Genomic DNA, 16,739 nt, shown 5'->3' with positions numbered 1-16,739 from the left:
TACCTCCACTTTGCACCTGCACAAAAGGTGTTTTAACAAAAATTTGTGTAAAACCAGTGCAGGAATGCTCAGCACTCGGAAGAGGGTTCCTTTGACTAAGAGCAAGCCTCATGACCTGGCCCCTGCACCCAAGATCCCAAAGCCCTGGGGCCTCTCAAACCTGGCAAGTGATGACCCAGGCAAGCTGCCCAGAGGGTCCTGTCGAGGCAGAAGGAAAACCTCTCCTCTGACGCTGGTCACCCCACGCTCCCTGCCCGCCACCCCGCAATCACCCCGACAGGTCCCCCTCCCCCGCCCTCCTCTCTACCTCCGGGCAGGAGCAAGGAGGCTGAGGCAGCGGCGGCTTGGGTGACTGGGATGAAGGGCACGTTGAAACTGAACTCCGTGGCCGAGGAAGAGAAGAGTAAGTTAGTGCCCGACGAAGAGGTGGAAGCGGCGCCGCCGCCACCGTTAGGTTTCCTCTCGGCCATGGCTGCGGCCCACCGTCCGTTACACGTCTTCGGACAGCCGGTGCAGCACCACTGGCCGGAAACCGGTCACACGGGGGCCAACACACTTCCGCACTTGCGCACAAGGGCCGGAACTCGGGCGGCTGGCCAGTGGCTTCTCCCTTCCCCTGGGAGGTGACGCCAGAAATAAACATGGCGTCGTCCGCTTCACGCCCGAGCCCTAGCACGTGACACGCTCTGCCGCGGACGCGGAGGCTGGAAGCGGACGCGAGGGCGCTTCCAGTTACGAATCCAGGTACGAGCTGACACTGAAAGACATGAATTGCGGAGGGCTTCCCAAAAGTACCAGACGGACCCTTGAACTGGCAACGGTTCTGGCGAAAGAGCCTAAGCCCGCAGGAGGAGGTAGCGGAATGCTGCCCACCATGGGCCATTGTAGCCAAGGCGGAGCCAGACTGCCCCACATCTAAACCTGTCCACGTGTCTCTGGACTGCGCTGAACTCTGGTCGTTGGCCCAGAAATTGAAATGGAAAACTTTTGAAATTTTTAAGCCATAGGTAGAAAAAAGTGTTTAAAAGAGAAACCAGGGAATTAATTAAGGGGTGTGATTTATTAAATAGTTTTAGTATGTCTATAATAACAAGTAGTTCAATCCAAAATGCACTACGGATGATTTGGATATAATTGTCATCTTTCACTTAGAGATTATTAAAGAAAAAAACAAATAATTAGCTTCTTGGAAGGTGGGAGAAGGAAATGGAAGAGATCCCAAAAGAAGCTTTGAAATGATGAAACATCCCTCACCGCAAGCTGTTCACACCTATACAGAACCTGCCTATATAGCATTTAATGTGTTTACTGTCAAAGGAAAAGAAAGCCAGACACTAGTTATATAGCAGTAAGGCTAGATCTTACCCAGTAAAAACTATTGCAATAGGAAAGAGGGTACATAGTAAACTGAACTGAACCTCCCCAAAACAAAAGGCTGGAGACTTTTTAAAGACTGGGCTGTGCTAAAGGTGCCAAAGGGTGCTGGCCCATGTGATTGGGCCACCTAAGTTTGTTAATTGGCACATATCTGGAGGAGAAACAAACTTCTCGTATCTTTGTGACAGGAAGTGGCACAAGCTAGAGCAGTGCACCCACCAAACTGGGAGGAGACTGCTCTCCGCGCCCGAAGAAGTAAGCTCTAGTATTACAGCTTTACATCTCAAAGGGGCGGAAAAGGGATTTATAATTGCAAGTTTTCAAAATACCTGCTCTGAAAGGAGGTTCAGAGTCTCCTATCACCAAGTTTTGGCTGAAACAAACAGTAAATCTTCCTGGCAGTGTTAAGCTTTCTCAGGTAGATATTCTAAGGGGGATTGGGACTAGCTTAGGGACTTGGCCTTACCCTAGAACTTTGGTCGAGAAGAGTCTTTGTTAATACAAGGGGTGGGCAAGGCAGTATACTAAACATGAAGGTGCAGTGATGTGTAAGACACAAGATGCTTCCTTCTTGGAGTTTGGAGTCTGGTGAAGAAGACAGACAAGTAAACCCATAATAACAATAAACTAAAAAGTGTGATGAAAGTTGTAGAATTTCTCAAAATGTGTTATGTGAAATACTGACACTCTCTATGGAAGGAGCTATAAAGGTCTATGGAGAAAGATAGCAAATATTTCAACCAATCAAACCATCAACAAAGGACCTACCCACTGTGGAATGACATGAAACGCTTCCCCAAAGACAAAAAACATTAAAGTTGAGAACTGAAAGAGTGAATTGAAGTTAACTGGAAAAACTTGGGGGGAAATTGCTGGAGGAAGTAGTAAGAGACAATTTCACTTAAGTTACAATATGCGGGGATACCCTGAGATGCCATGGTTGGGTGTTAAGAGAAAAGTAGTTGAGAGTATAGCTGGAGCCCAGTGAGGAACTTGTGAAGTTGGCAGATGAGAATGAAAAGTAGACCAAAGCCAGATTCAGGGTCTTACAAGCAAAGAGCAAAAGGGAGTCAAAGAAGAGTTTAAAGGATGGTGGAGAAATAACATTCGCTCTGGAAAGTCCACTCTGACATCAGAGTAATAAAAGACATAATGAAAGAACAAGGCTGGAAGTAGGAAGAGCAGTTGGCAAGCTGCTGCAGTGGACCAGAAGAGCAAAGACGGCAGGTCAAATCAGAATGACTGCAGTAGCAGTGGGCAGAAAGAGGAATAACTTCTGGGAAAAGATGTCAGGTTGAACAAAGGTATCTTCATTTTCTTCCTTCTGAAACTGTTGAAAATAAAAATAGGTTTGTCTGGTTTTTAACCCCATAAGGATGAGAATGGGAGAAGATTCAACAGCAACAAGATCTGGGAAGGCACCAAAAAAAAAAAAAAAGGACCAGTAACAGATGAGTTAGCAAACTAGTAATGGGAAAAATCCCACATGCAACTTTATTTGCACCATAGACCCACCAAAAATTTTAGGACCTGATAACCTCAGGGTCCTCTGGAAGTCAAAGTGAAGCTGGAGAGAAAGGTCCTATAATTAAGATTGGTTAAAACTTTAAGAAGCAGTTAGATCCCTTCCTCAACTCTGAGTAACTGAACCACTGTCCATCCACTTTCTGGGAAAAATTCTGTAAGTTTTCCCTTCTGGAGTGGGTAAAGCAGAAGGAAAATTTTAAAAATACGTACATACTGAATACTAAATCAATCTCTCCAACAACCTCAGTCCAATTTTTCCATTGAGCTCCAAGAACAGTAGCTGCCAGGTCCTCAATCTCTAGGAAGAAAATTAGAAGAATTTTCTTTGGGGCAGGGAAATGAAAGATGTATAGATACTGAAATCAGGGTTCCCCAGTAAGACAGCTAAGCCAGATTGCCCCTAACGAAGTTCACAATCAGCAAGCCCCATGTACAGGCTCTGAACTCCCAGTCACCTTTTAGTCCTCACACTTGTAATATGATCACCTCATACTTGAGATCATTTAAATCAAAGGTAGATACCAAAACAAGACACACATAGAAGGAACAGGAAATGGCAACTGAAAGAAACAGCCCACACAGGAAGAAAAACTCTTGAAAAAAATCAATCAATAATATCCTCAGAAGGCCAAAAAAATCTGCAACTAAGAAACAAGATCAGGGTGCTATTTTTTTTTAATAATTATTTTTTATTGAAGGGTAGTTGACGCACAGTATTACATTACATTAGTTTCAAGTGTACAACACAGTGGTAGAACATTTATATACATAATTCTAGGTTCCAGCTATCACACTACCAAGCTGTTACAATATCTTGACTATATTCCTTATGCTATACATTACATCCCGGTTACTTATTTATTTTACCATTGGAAGTCTGTCCTTTTTTTTTTTTTTTTTTTTTTTGTGAGGGCATCTCTCATATTTATTGATCAAATGGTTGTTAACGACAATAAAATTCTGTATAGGGGAGTCAATGCTCAATGCACAATCATTAATCCACCCCAAGCCTAATTTTCGTCAGTCTCCAATCTTCTGAGGCATAACAAACAAGTTCTTACATGTAGAACAAATTCTTACATAATGAATAAGTTACATAGTGAACAGTACAAGGGCAGCCATCACAGAAACTTTCGGTTTTGCTCATGCATTATGAACTCTAAACAGTCAGTTCAAATATGAATACTCATTTGGTTTTTATACTTGATTTATATGTGGATACCACATTTCTCTCTTTATTATTATGATTTTTAATAAAATGCTGAAGTGGTAGGTAGATACAAGATAAAGGTAGAAAACATAGTTTAGTGTTGTAAGAGAGCAAATGTAGATGATCAGGTGTGTGCCTGTAGACTATGTGTTAATCCAAGCTAGACCAGGGCAATAAAACATCCACGTATGCAGAAGATTTCTCTCAGAACAGGGGGGGTGAGGTTCTAAGCCTCACCTCTGTTGATCCCCAATTTCTCACCTGATGGCCCCCCCGCGACTGTGCCTGTCTTAGGTTGTTCCTCCCTTGAGGAATCTTACCCGTCTCTGGCTAACCAGTCATCTTCCGGGGCCATACAGGGAAATGTGAAGTTGGTAAGTGAGAGGGAAGCCTTATTGTTTGAAAAGGTTAGCTTTTTACTTCTTTGCATATTTATGCCCTGTGGCTTCTATGCCCAGCATTTGTCTTCAGGTATCTTTACCACTTGGAGGAGTTATGATACTCGGTAAATTTGATATGAGGCACGAATTCTATTTAAGGGTTGTAATTAGGAAGGAAGAAGAAAAGCTATAGAAGTAGCAGACGGAAGAAAACATGGGAAGATTGATTATTTCTTTGACATATCTTCTTGTAGAGTAACTTCAGCATATATACGTTTTAAGCTACTACTTAAATTGCGCACACACATTAACATAATAGGAGTATAGTTACATAACCAAAGCATATCTGTAATTACCAGCCATCTCCAGTGAAACCAAGAAAACCATTAAGGCACCTTAGGCATTTGTGAAAACTTATCTATGATATGGTGGATATTGTCCAACTGAACTTGAACAGTCTGAGAGAAATCAGACAAATTAAAACAACCCATTCCTGGGGACTGTTCACATGCCATATGTTCTTTTAACAGTAAATAGTCTGTAGTTGTAAGAGTTTGGAGCGCTACAATTTGCACTTCTCCAAATTCTTGGTTGAGTTCCAACAGTATAGATCCAGTCAAATTTGTTGTTTTACTGTATGCACAGGCCAGCTTAGATATCTCCTTCCTCATTCCCATGGCAAGTCCAGGAACTGGTGGGATGAGTGCATCTACAGCTGTAGCAGTGCGTGGATCTTTGTTGGGGTGTTTTGATGATCATCTTCTGGCATGAGTCTTCCAGAGAGTGCAGATGTTGGAAGTTCTTTTTCATATCGTATCTTAGTTCATTTTCGGGGTAGCCCAATTAGGCTTTGATCCTCTGTATAAACACAAACAGACCCTTTGCCTACACTTTTATATGCCCTTTATACCCTTGTGTAGAACTCGTTGGAGGTTACCACACAGGAACTGCCCCTTTTTTTTTTTTTTTGCTTTGTTTTTGGTATCACTAATCTACACTTACATGACGAATATTATGTTTACTAGGCTCTCCCCTATACCAGGTCTCCCCTATAAACCCCTTTACAGTCACTGTCCATCAGCATAGCAAAATGTTGTAGAATCACTACTTGCCTTCTCTGTGTTGTACAGACCTCCCTTTTCTCCTACCCCCCCATGTATGTTAATCTTAATACCCCCCTACTTCTCCCCCCCTTATCCCTCCCTACCCACCCATCCTCCCCAGTCCCTTTCCCTTTGGTACCTGTTAGTCCATTCTTGAGTTCTGCGACTCTGCTGCTGTTTTGTTCCTTCAGTTTTTCCTTTGTTCTTATATTCCACAGATAAGTGAAATCATTTGGTATTTCTCTTTCTCCGCTTGGCTTGTTTCACTGAGCATAATACCCCCCAGCTCCATCCATGTTGCTGCAAATGATTGGATTTGCCCTTTTCTTATGGCTGAGTAGTATTCCATTGTGTATATGTACCACATCTTCTTTATCCATTCATCTATTGATGGACATTTAGGTTGCTTCCAATTCTTGGCTATTGTAAATAGTGCTGCAATAAACATAGGGGTGCATCTGTCTTTCTCAAACTTGATTGCTGTGTTCTTAGGGTAAATTCCTAGGAGTGCAATTCCTGGGTCAAATGGTCAGTCTGTTTTGAGCATTTTGATGAACCTCCATACTGCTTTCCACAATGGTTGAACTAGTTTACATTCCCACCAGCAGTGTAGGAGGGTTCCCCTTTCTCCACAGCCTCGCCAACATTTGTTGTTGTTTGTCTTTTGGATGGCAGCCATCCTTACTGGTGTGAGGTGATACCTCATTGTAGTTTTAATTTGCATTTCTCTGATAATTAGCGATGTGGAGCATCTTTTCATGTGTCTGTTGGCCATCTGTATTTCTTTTTTGGAGAACTGTCTGTTCAGTTCCTCTGCCCATTTTTTAATTGGGTTATTTGTTTTTTGTTTGTTGAGGCGTGTGAGCTCCTTATATATTCTGGATGTCAAGCCTTTATCGGATGTGTCATTTTCAAATATATTCTCCCATACTGTAGGGATCCTTCTTGTTCTATTGATGGTGTCTTTTGCTGTACAGAAGCTTTTCAGCTTAATATAGTCCCACTTACTCATTTTTGCTGTTGTTTTCCTTGCCCGGGGAGATATGTTCAAGAAGAGGTCACTCATGTTTATGTCTAAGAGGTTTTCGCCTATGTTTTCTTCCAAGAGTTTAATGGTTTCATGGCTTACATTCAGGTCTTTGATCCATTTTGAGTTTACTTTTGTATATGGGGTTAGACAATGGTCCAGTTTCATTCTCCTACATGTAGCTGTCCAGTTTTGCCAGCACCACCTGTTGAAGAGACTGTCATTTCGCCATTGTATGTCCATGGCTCCTTTATCAAATATTAATTGACCATATATGTCTGGGTTAATGTCTGGATTCTCTAGTCTGTTCCATTGGTCTGTGGCTCTGCTCTTGTGCCAGTACCAAATTGTCTTGATTACTATGGCTTTATAGTAGAGCTTGAAGTTGGGGAGTGAGATCCCCCCTACTTTATTCTTCTTTCTCAGGATTGCTTTGGCTATTGGGGTCTTTTGTGTTTCCATATGAATTTTTGAATTATTTGTTCCAGTTCATTGAAGAATGTTGCTGGTAGTTTCATAGGGATTGCATCAAATCTGTATATTGCTTTGGGCAGGATGGCCATTTTGACGATATTAATTCTTCCTAGCCACGAGCATGGGATGAGTTTCCATCTGTTAGTGTCCCCTTTAATTTCTCTTAAGAGTGACTTGTAGTTTTCAGAGTATAAGTCTTTCACTTCTTTGGTTAGGTTTATTCCTAGGTATTTTATTCTTTTGGATGCCATTGTGAATGGAATTGTTTTCCTGATTTCTCTTTCTGTTGGTTCATTGTTAGTGTATAGGAAAGCCACAGATTTCTGTGTGTTGATTTTGTATCCTGCAACTTTCCTGTATTCCGATATCAGTTCTAGTAGTTTTGGGGTGGAGTCTTTAGGGTTTTTTATGTACAGTATCATGTCATCTGCAAATAGTGACAGTTTAACTTCTTCTTTACCAATCTGGATTCCTTGTATTTCTTTATTTTGTCTGATTGCCGTGGCTAGGACCTCCAGTACTATGTTAAATAACAGTGGAGAGAGTGGGCATCCCTGTCTAGTTCCCGATCTCAGAGGAAATGCTTTCAGCTTCTCGCTGTTCAATATAATGTTGGCTGTGGGTTTATCATAGATGGCCTTTATTATGTTGAGGTACTTGCCCTCTATTCCCATTTTGCTGAGAGTTTTTAACATGAATGGATGTTGAACTTTGTCAAATGCTTTTTCAGCATCTATGGAGATGATCATGTGGTTTTTGTCTTTCTTTTTGTTGATGTGGTGGATGATGTTGATGGACTTTCGAATGTTGTACCATCCTTGCATCCCTGGGATGAATCCCACTTGGTCATGGTGTATGATCCTTTTGATGTATTTTTGAAATCAGTTTGCTAATATTTTGTTGAGTATTTTTGCATCTACGTTCATCAGGGATATTGGTCTGTAGTTTTCTTTTTTGGTGGGATCTTTGCCTGGTTTTGGTATTAGGGTGATGTTAGCTTCATAGAAGGAGTTTGGGAGTATCCCCTCCTCCTCTATTTTTTGGAAAACTTTAAGGAGAATGGGTATTATGTCTTCCCTGTATGTCTGATAAAATTCCGAGGTAAATCCATCTGGCCCGGGGGTTTTGTTCTTTGGTAGTTTTTTGATTACCGCTTCAATTTCGTTGCTGGTAATTAGTCTGTTTAGATTTTCTGTTTCTTCCTGGGTCAATCTTGGAAGGTTATATTTTTCTAGGAAGTTGTCCATTTCTCCTAGGTTTCCCAGCTTGTTAGCATATAGGTTTTCATAGTATTCTCCAATAATTCTTTGCATTTCCGTGGGGTCCGTCGTGATTTTTCCTTTCTCGTTTCTGATACTGTTGATTTGTGTTGACTCTCTTTTCTTCTTAATAAGTCTGGCTAGAGGCTTATCTATTTTGTTTATTTTCTCGAAGAACCAGCTCTTGGTTTCATTGATTTTTGCTATTGTTTTATTCTTCTCAATTTTATTTATTTCTTCTCTGATCTTTATTATGTCCCTCCTTCTGCTGACCTTAGGCCTCATCTGTTCTTCTTTTTCCAATTTCGATAATTGTGACATTAGACCATTCATTTGGGATTGCTCTTCCTTTTTTAAATATGCTTGGATTGCTATATACTTTCCTCTTAAGACTGCTTTTGCTGTGTCCCACAGAAGTTGGGGCTTAGTGTTGTTGTTGTCATTTGTTTCCATATATTGCTGGATCTCCATTTTGATTTGGTCATTGATCCATTGATTATTTAGGAGCGTGTTGTTAAGCCTCCATGTGTTTGTGAGCCTCTTTGCTTTCTTTGTACAGTTTATTTCTAGTTTTATGCCTTTGTGGTCTGAAAAGTTGGTTGGTAGGATTTCAATCTTTTGGAATTTACTGAGGCTCTTTTTGTGGCCTAGTATGTGGTCTATTCTGGAGAATGTTCCATGTGCACTTGAGAAGAATGTATATCCCGCTGCTTTTGGATGTAGAGTTCTATAGATGTCTATTAGGTCCATCTGCTCTACTGTGTTGTTCAGTGCTTCCGTGTCCTTACTTATTTTGTGCCCAGTGGATCTATCCTTTGGGGTGAGTGGTGTGTTGAAGTCTCCTAGAATGAATGCATTGCAGTCTATATCCCCCTTTAGTTCTGTTAGTATTTGTTTCACATATGCTGGTGCTCCTGTGTTGGGTGCATATATATTTAGAATGGTTATATCCTCTTGTTTGACTGAGCCCTTTATCATTATGTAGTGTCCTTCTTTATCTCTTGTTACTTTCTTTGTTTTGAAGTCTATTTTGTCTGATATTAGTACTGCAACCCCTGCTTTCTTCTCACTGTTGTTTGCTTGAAATATGTTTTTCCATCCCTTGACTTTTAGTCTGTACATGTCTTTGGGTTTGAGGTGAGTTTCTTGTAAGCAGCATATAGATGGGTCTTGCTTTTTTATCCATTCTGTTACTCTGTGTCTTTTGATTGGTGCATTCAACCCATTAACATTTAGGGTGACTATTGAAAGATATGTACTTATTGCCATTGCAGGCTTTAAATTCGTGGTTACCAAAGGTTCAAGGTTAGCCTCTTTAGTATCTTACTGCCTAACTTAGCTCGCTTATTGAGCTGTTATATACACTGTCTGGAGATTCTTTTCTTCTCTCCCTTCTTGTTCCTCCTCCTCGGTTCTTCATATGTTGGGTGTTTTGTGCTGTGCTCTTTCTAGGAGTGCTCCCATCTAGAGCAGTCCCTGTAAGATGTTCTGTAGAGGTGGTTTGCGGAAAGCAAATTCCCTCAGCTTTTGTTTGTCTGGGAATTGTTTAATCCCACCGTCATATTTGAATGATAGTCGTGCTGGATACAGTATCCTTGGTTCAAGGCCCTTCTGTTTCATTGTATTAAATATATCATGCCATTCTCTTCTGGCCTGTAGGGTTTCTGTTGAGAAATCTGACGTTAGCCTGATGGGTTTCCCTTTATAGGTGACCTTTTTCTCTCTAGCTGCCTTTAACACTCTTTCCTTGTCCTTGATCTTTGCCATTTTAATTATTATGTGTCTTGGTGTTGCCCTTCTTGGATCCTTTCTGTTGGGGGTTCTGTGTATTTCCATGGTCTGTTCGATTACTTCCTCCCCCAGTGTGGGGAACTTTTCAGCAATTATTTCTTCTAAGATACTTTCCATCTCTTTTCCTCTCTCTTCTTCTTCTGGGACCCCTATAATACGGATATTGTTCCTTTTGGATTGGTCACACAGTTCTCTTAATATTGTTTCATTCCTGGAGATCCTTTTATCTCTCTCTATGTCAGCTTCTATGCGTTCCTGTTCTCTGATTTCAATTCCATCAATGGCCTCTTGCATTCTATCCATTCTGCTTATAAACCCTTCCAGAGTTTGTTTCATTTCTGCGATCTCCTTTCTGGCATCTGTGATCTCCTTCCGGACTTCATCCCATTTCTCTTGCGTATTTCTCTGCATCTCTGTCAGCATGTTTATGATTCTTATTTTGAATTCTTTTTCAGGGAGACTGGTTAGGTCTGTCTCCTTCTCTGGTGTTGTCTCTGTGATCTTTGTCTGCCTGTAGCTTTGCCTTTTCATGGTGATAGGAATAGTCTGCAGAACTGGGACGAGTGACGGCTGGAAGGACTTCCTTTCTTGTTGGTTTGTGGCCCTCCTCTCCTGGGAGAACAGCGGCCTCTAGTGGCTTGTGCTGCGCAGCTGCGCACAGACAGGGTTTCTGCTTCCTGCCCGGCTGCTATGGAGTTAATCTCCGCTGTTGCTGTGGGCGTGGCCTGGCTCGGGCAGCTGCTCCAAAATGGTGGAGTCGCGTTGGAGCAGGAGCTGCTGGGAGGCTATTTATCTCCGTAAGGGGCCTCCCTGCTCCCTGCAGCCCAGGGGTTAGGGTGCCCAGAGATCCCGGATTCCCTACCTCTGGATTAAGTGACCCGCCCTGCCCCTTTAAGACTTCCAAAAAGCACCCGCCAAAACAAAACAACGCCCACCAAAAAAAAAAGAAAAAAAAATTTTTTTAATTAAAAAAAAAAAAAGTTTTTAATTTAAAAAAAAAAAAAAAAAGGTGGTCGTTCGTTTTTCTTTATTCTGCGGTGCCAGCCTCAGGCCTCTGCTCACCGGTCTTTCTGCCCTGTTTCCCTAGTATTGGGGTCCCTGTCCCTTTAAGACTTCCAAAAAGCGCTCACCAAAACAAAACAGCAAAAAAGCAAAAAAAAAAATGGTCGCGCGCTTTTCTTATGTCCTCTGTCGCCCAGCCTCCAGTGCCTGCTCACTGTTCTTGCTGCCCTGTTTTCCTAGTATCCAGGGCCCTGCACTCTGGCCCGGATGGCTGGGGCTGGGTGTTCGGCAGTCCTGGGCTCCGTCTCCCTCCCGCTCTGCCTGCTCTTCTCCCGCCGGGAGCTGGGGGGAGGGGCGCTCGGCTCCCGCGGGGCCGGGGCTCGTATCTTACCCCCTTCGCGAGGCGCTGGGTTCTCTCAGGTGCGGATGTGGTCTGGATATTGTCCTGTGTCCTCTGGTCTTTATTCTAGGAAGGGTTGTCTTTGTTATATTTTCATAGATATATGTTGTTTTGGGAGGAGATTTCCGCTGCTCTACTCACGCCGCCATCTTCTGCCCCTCCCCCAGGGTGCTATTTTAAAAAGAAAAGAAACATTCAGGTAACAAGAAAGTCAGTAGAAGGAAGATAAATACAAGGAAATTTCCCAAAAAGTAAACTTCCTCCACAGATACACACATGGAAAGAAGGAGAGATGTAAGAAAAGTAGAGTACAAGGCAAGGAACTCCAATGTCTGAATACTAAAAGTTCTGCAAATAATAGAGACAGAGAAAATGCAGAACAGGGAATCATTAAGAAAAACATTTCATTTCCACAAATGAAGAATGCAAGTTTCCAGACTGAAAGGGTTGGGTTCCCAGTACAATAGTTGAAAATAGACACAAACCAGACCACTGGAGACAAACAGAAGATCCTTAAAGTTTCCAGAAGGATAAAAATAGATCAAATGCAAAGGAACTCAGCTCATAATACTTACCTGTCGAGCACACTTTCCACAAAAGCAAATGGAAGAAGGCAAGGGGCTCCACCAAAATAAAGGAATAAACTAAGAAAGTCATCCTGTGTGGGATACAAGAAACATGATGTCCAACACAGGTGAACAGGGGAATGCAAGCTGTTTAACAAAAAGACCCTAAGATGCAATGGCTCAAACAAAATACAAATTAATTTCTCACTCACGTAAGAACACACGTTGAAGTCCAGCTTTTCATCTCAACATAGGGCTTCCAAGGTTGCTTAGTTGTTGCCAGCAGGAAACAGCAGGAAAGGGTCAGAGCAGTTCAGGCACAAATATCTTCTCTTAACAAGCGAGGCAAAAGTTGCACAAGGCATTTCTGTTCACATTCCACCAGTGAGAATTTCAACAGTAGGCACTCTGGGGGCAAAGGAGCTGGGAAATACGGGCCCCACCTGAGTAACCACATCCTAACTATAATTTTCTGACTATAGAGGAAGGTTTTGGGTGGGAAATGACAATCACCACCACAGTCGCCCTGCTGGCCACCAAACACCAACCTTTCTTCCCAAATATAGAACGCACTCCCTCACCAAGGGAGGCAACCAGCTGCATCCAGCTTGAAAGTCCAGGATCTCTGGGACAGCTCAGCCCTTTCCATTGTGTCCAGATGCGGTTGATCACAGGCTGTGACTGTAAGACGCCCAATGGACAGTCATGAAGCAAAACAGAGTAACTGCAGTGGACACTCCCACTGGGGAAAAGGAGGAATGGAAAACACAACAATCAGTGTTCCATAGAATGATTGATGAATGCCTATTTAGAAGGCCATAGAAATGATTGATAAATGAAATGCCTATCCTCCTAGGCATAAATAGAAAATACTCCCTGCCCTGACAGTGAAGAACTTTTACAGTTTTTCTGGGTTACCTCTGGTTTGGCCCTCTGGAAATACCTCCCCAGGTCACAATCCTCCATGACCCTGGCTTTGCCCTGTGGGAGGTTTTTCTTTGTCCATGACCAGCCATGGCCATATCTAAAGTGACATTAGGAAGCCTGTCCTCTCTCGGGGCTGTATACAGCTTTGGTGATCCACTTCCTGCTGGCACAATGTTGGGGCCTGAGACCTGCATTAAAGCCAGAACACTGGAAGGCTTTTTCAGGCCAGGCTCCTGGTATTTTAACTTTCACTCAGTTCCATGTTCTTCCGTGTCTGACCTGAGTTCAGTTTTTTCTCAGCCCAACGGTGGTTAACTTCAAGCCACCTGAAACAATGGGCTTAGGTGGGAAATCTGTGATCTGGCTTTTGCCACAGGGCTAGATCCTCTAGTTTATAAGCTTACAGAATCGTTGAAAATGCTTTTGCACAACATTCTTACCTCGTCTGATTTGAATACCAAATTGATTGACTTTTTCCTATTTCTCCTATGCATCTACTCTGGTAGCTATTGAGCACTAGAATGTGGCTATCTGAACTGAGATATGCTTTAAGTGTAAAATACAAGATTTCAGAGTAATGCTAGCAGCTGTAACAGAGACCTCAGAATGCAATATTCATATAAAAATCCAGGATGCCTTTAACATAACTTCATCCTAGTCTTTACCAACCCATCTGTCAGAAAGGGGAAAAGAATATAACCGTGGCCAAATCTTTTCTAAGAAATTGAGGTGGAAATTCCAGACATCTCGCTCATTCAGGATTCACTGGTAAGAACAGAGCCCTACCTAGCTGCAAAGATGGCTGGGAAACATATTCCCTAGCTGGCAACCAGGCTCAGCTATACCTCTATAGCTAGGAAATAAAATTCTTCCCTGGTCAACCTGTCTATAGCTATGGAAGAAGGAGGGAACAGAGTTTTTCAAACTCAATGAAAAGATGAAAGAGGAAAAAAGAATCTTTAGGATACTGATGGTAGGAGATCTAGGAAGACAGTTTTGCACCAGAAGTAGAGAGCAACAAGTCCAGATTGGAAAAGGTCAAAAGGCTCTGGGAAAGAATCCAAGAAAATGAAGTATATAGAATTACTGATGGGTCTAAATACCTAAAGAGATTTAGGCACTTGATGGGAAGTTTGCATTATCCATTCAGTGACAATTTATTGGTTGAGCACCTATGGTATGCTAGGCACTGGTCTAGGTGCTAGGAAATAAAGCAGCATACAGATATCAAAATCACTGCTTCAGAGATTTTAAAATCTAGTGGAAATGCTAGTGCAGTTGAGGTTGACTTAGTAGTAAATACTACTATAACATAGAAAACTAGCAAATATTTAAAAGAAACATTTACTCCATCCTGGAGGCAACTACATTCAACTCAGCTGATTTTTTTCAGTATTGCTATATTTCTAATGAACATGATCACATCACCACTTCTAACTTTTCCTTTTCTCCCCCTTCGCGTTCTGTGTTGACTTCCCAGATGAAAGATGAAGACTTCTCCTTTTGATCTTCTCTGTCCTTATTACATAAATGAATCTTTCTCACCCTTTTAGCCTTCCACAAAAGTTAAATTATAATGTTGGTTAGATCAACAAATTTTTAAATTTTTGTGACTATGTAAACACTATTAATAGCCAAGTCATATAATAAGGTGAGATTATTTTAATTTTTCTGTACGAGTTTTTGTCTTCTTAAACTAGACACACTTTTCCCTCACACTTTTCACCTAGCTCTTATTTATCTTTCAAGTCCTAGTGTAATGTCACATTTTCTTTACTGGCCCTTAATAATCACTTGCAGACAGGGTTACTTAATACCCTCCTTAAAAATACTGACTTGAGGTTGGAGGGGGAGGGGGAAGTGCCATTACTGATGGTGGGGGAAAAAAATATTGCTATAGAGATTGTACCCTCATGGACTTTCCCTGGGCCACTTACACTTTCGTAACTACTTAGTAGTAGTTTCAACATGTCATGCCACAGAAAAATTAGAGGGTGAAATTATTCACATTACAAAACAATCACATTTCAGAAGGATCAACTGTCTAAGTAAAACAAGTAATTGTTTATAAATCACTAAATACTGTACAGAGGGAGGAATTAAAAGCTGAAGTGTGCCTAGCTACTGACAAATTGGTATCCAGCTGCAATTTCATATTAAGCAAACCTGAAATTATGATTTAAAAGCAGGCATTTTCAAGTCATACATTTAATTTGTGTACTACTGGGCACGAAGTTAAGATATGGGATTTCTCCATTCAGTGTCAAGGGGTTGGCAAGAATCTTTGCTATGGATGAATGAATGAACAAAGTAGTGGTAATGTCCCGGATTTGAAATTCAGTTTTCTCAACTCACCCAAACTCACAAGAGACAGATGTCAAATCTAGGATGCCAATTAATTAGTTAACAATGAGAAATATAAATCAGCCCCCTTTGCCCTACGGAAGGCTTAAGATTCAGTTCTTGTTTTTCAGCTCCCCACTTTCTAGACTCCACTGATATCACCCTCCCTCTGTTAACAACACCGTATTTTCAGCAGATGAGACCAGGGTTTTCTCAGATGCATTCCAGACCTACAGGGAACACACAGTTTCATTATTGAACTTGGATGTTTTCCAGAGTTGCTCATTAAAAGTTTACCATAGGTTTGATCTTGTGTGTATGTAGATGCCACCATCTTTATTCTGAGGCTATCCTCAGACACACCTTCTGCAGGAACCTCTCCAAGGCTCCCTGGTTGTTTCCAGCTTCTTTGAAGAGGTGGACCAGAGTGTTTTCGCAGTTATGAGCTTGGCTCAAGTAAGAACTTGTCTCTACCGCAGTGTCTAAGATGACAGCAATGGGAGTGTGAAAATTGATAAGAGGGAAGCCTCACAGAGGTGGAGTTGGGAGACTGCAGGAGGAGCTCCCAGGCCCTACCACTCCTGACCAATTGCATAACCTCGCCGCCGCTTCTCTCATCCCTCCCTTGTCAACAGCACACCAAAGAAAGACAGCTTTCCACCCACACTACACTATTTTGGCTACTTTACCACCCAGTAAGAGGAAGGAAGAGTTTCTGCCTCCCCTGGCAACAGCCCAGCCAATGAAAGACTGTTATTACAGCTCAGCCAATGAGCAGTCAAGATAGGTGAGTTTCCTCCAATGGACTTTTTCCCAAAACTCCCCCTTTCTTCTATAAAAAGTCCTCCTCTGCTTTGTCCTCCAGACACGCTTGTGGTTTTACCATTGCGTTCTTGTCGCGTATTGCAATTTTTTGCTGTTCCTGAAGAAGCCCACTTTGCTTGTAAAAATAACTGACAGCTTTATTTTTAAGCTTGGAGTCTTTCAAAGTCCCCCTTATGTGAATGTATCCAGCTGAGGGGAAAGTTCCTATCTAGGGTTTCGGACCACATACCAGAGAACAGTTGCCACCAGGAGATGGGCGTACACCATAGGCTGCTTCACCCACTAATTTTGCCCAGAGATGACGCTGTGATTCCTTTGAGCTTGTGCTTTTAGGCTGCTGCGAACTCTGACGTGTGCAAGACCCCGCAGTGGGTAATCAACAAACCAGACTTCGGGAGTTTGCCCCCTCACACTAACACACGGTGCCAAATGGCACCACGCCGCTCTGGGTCTCAGAGGCGGGCCTCCGCGCGTAAGCATCGCCGAGGCCGGACGTGCCGTTCTCTTTGCCCGTCTCCAAGATGGCGG

At 42.3% G+C, this 16,739-nt stretch overlaps 1 protein-coding gene and 1 long non-coding RNA gene across 5 annotated transcripts in view; both read right to left on the bottom strand.

Moving 5' to 3' along the window:
* SEC23IP (SEC23 interacting protein) overlaps positions 1-658 on the bottom strand; it is a 65,797-nt gene extending 65,139 nt beyond the window's left edge. For 2 of the 4 annotated variants that reach the window (XM_057506393.1, XM_057506392.1), the window contains exon 1: positions 308-658. In XM_057506393.1, the coding sequence (XP_057362376.1) occupies positions 308-643 (336 nt within the window). In that variant the 5' untranslated portion in view covers positions 644-658. The remainder of the gene's footprint in view (positions 1-307) is intronic. The other 2 variants (XM_036898594.2, XM_036898597.2) reach the window with 1 other exon arrangement.
* A 10,707-nt stretch (positions 659-11,365) lies between these two features.
* On the bottom strand, positions 11,366-16,720 carry LOC118919056 (uncharacterized). The gene is made up of 3 exons (XR_005027356.2): positions 16,441-16,720; positions 15,750-15,868; positions 11,366-12,858 (listed from the first exon to the last, which is right to left on the bottom strand). It is a non-coding gene; the product is annotated as an uncharacterized LOC118919056 (long non-coding RNA).
* Between the last annotated feature and the right edge of the window lie 19 nt (positions 16,721-16,739).

Source organism: Manis pentadactyla, chromosome 8 (genome assembly GCF_030020395.1).
Source record: "Manis pentadactyla isolate mManPen7 chromosome 8, mManPen7.hap1, whole genome shotgun sequence".
Lineage (NCBI taxonomy): Eukaryota > Metazoa > Chordata > Mammalia > Pholidota > Manidae > Manis > Manis pentadactyla.
This window is presented reverse-complemented; position numbering and strand designations above follow the sequence as displayed.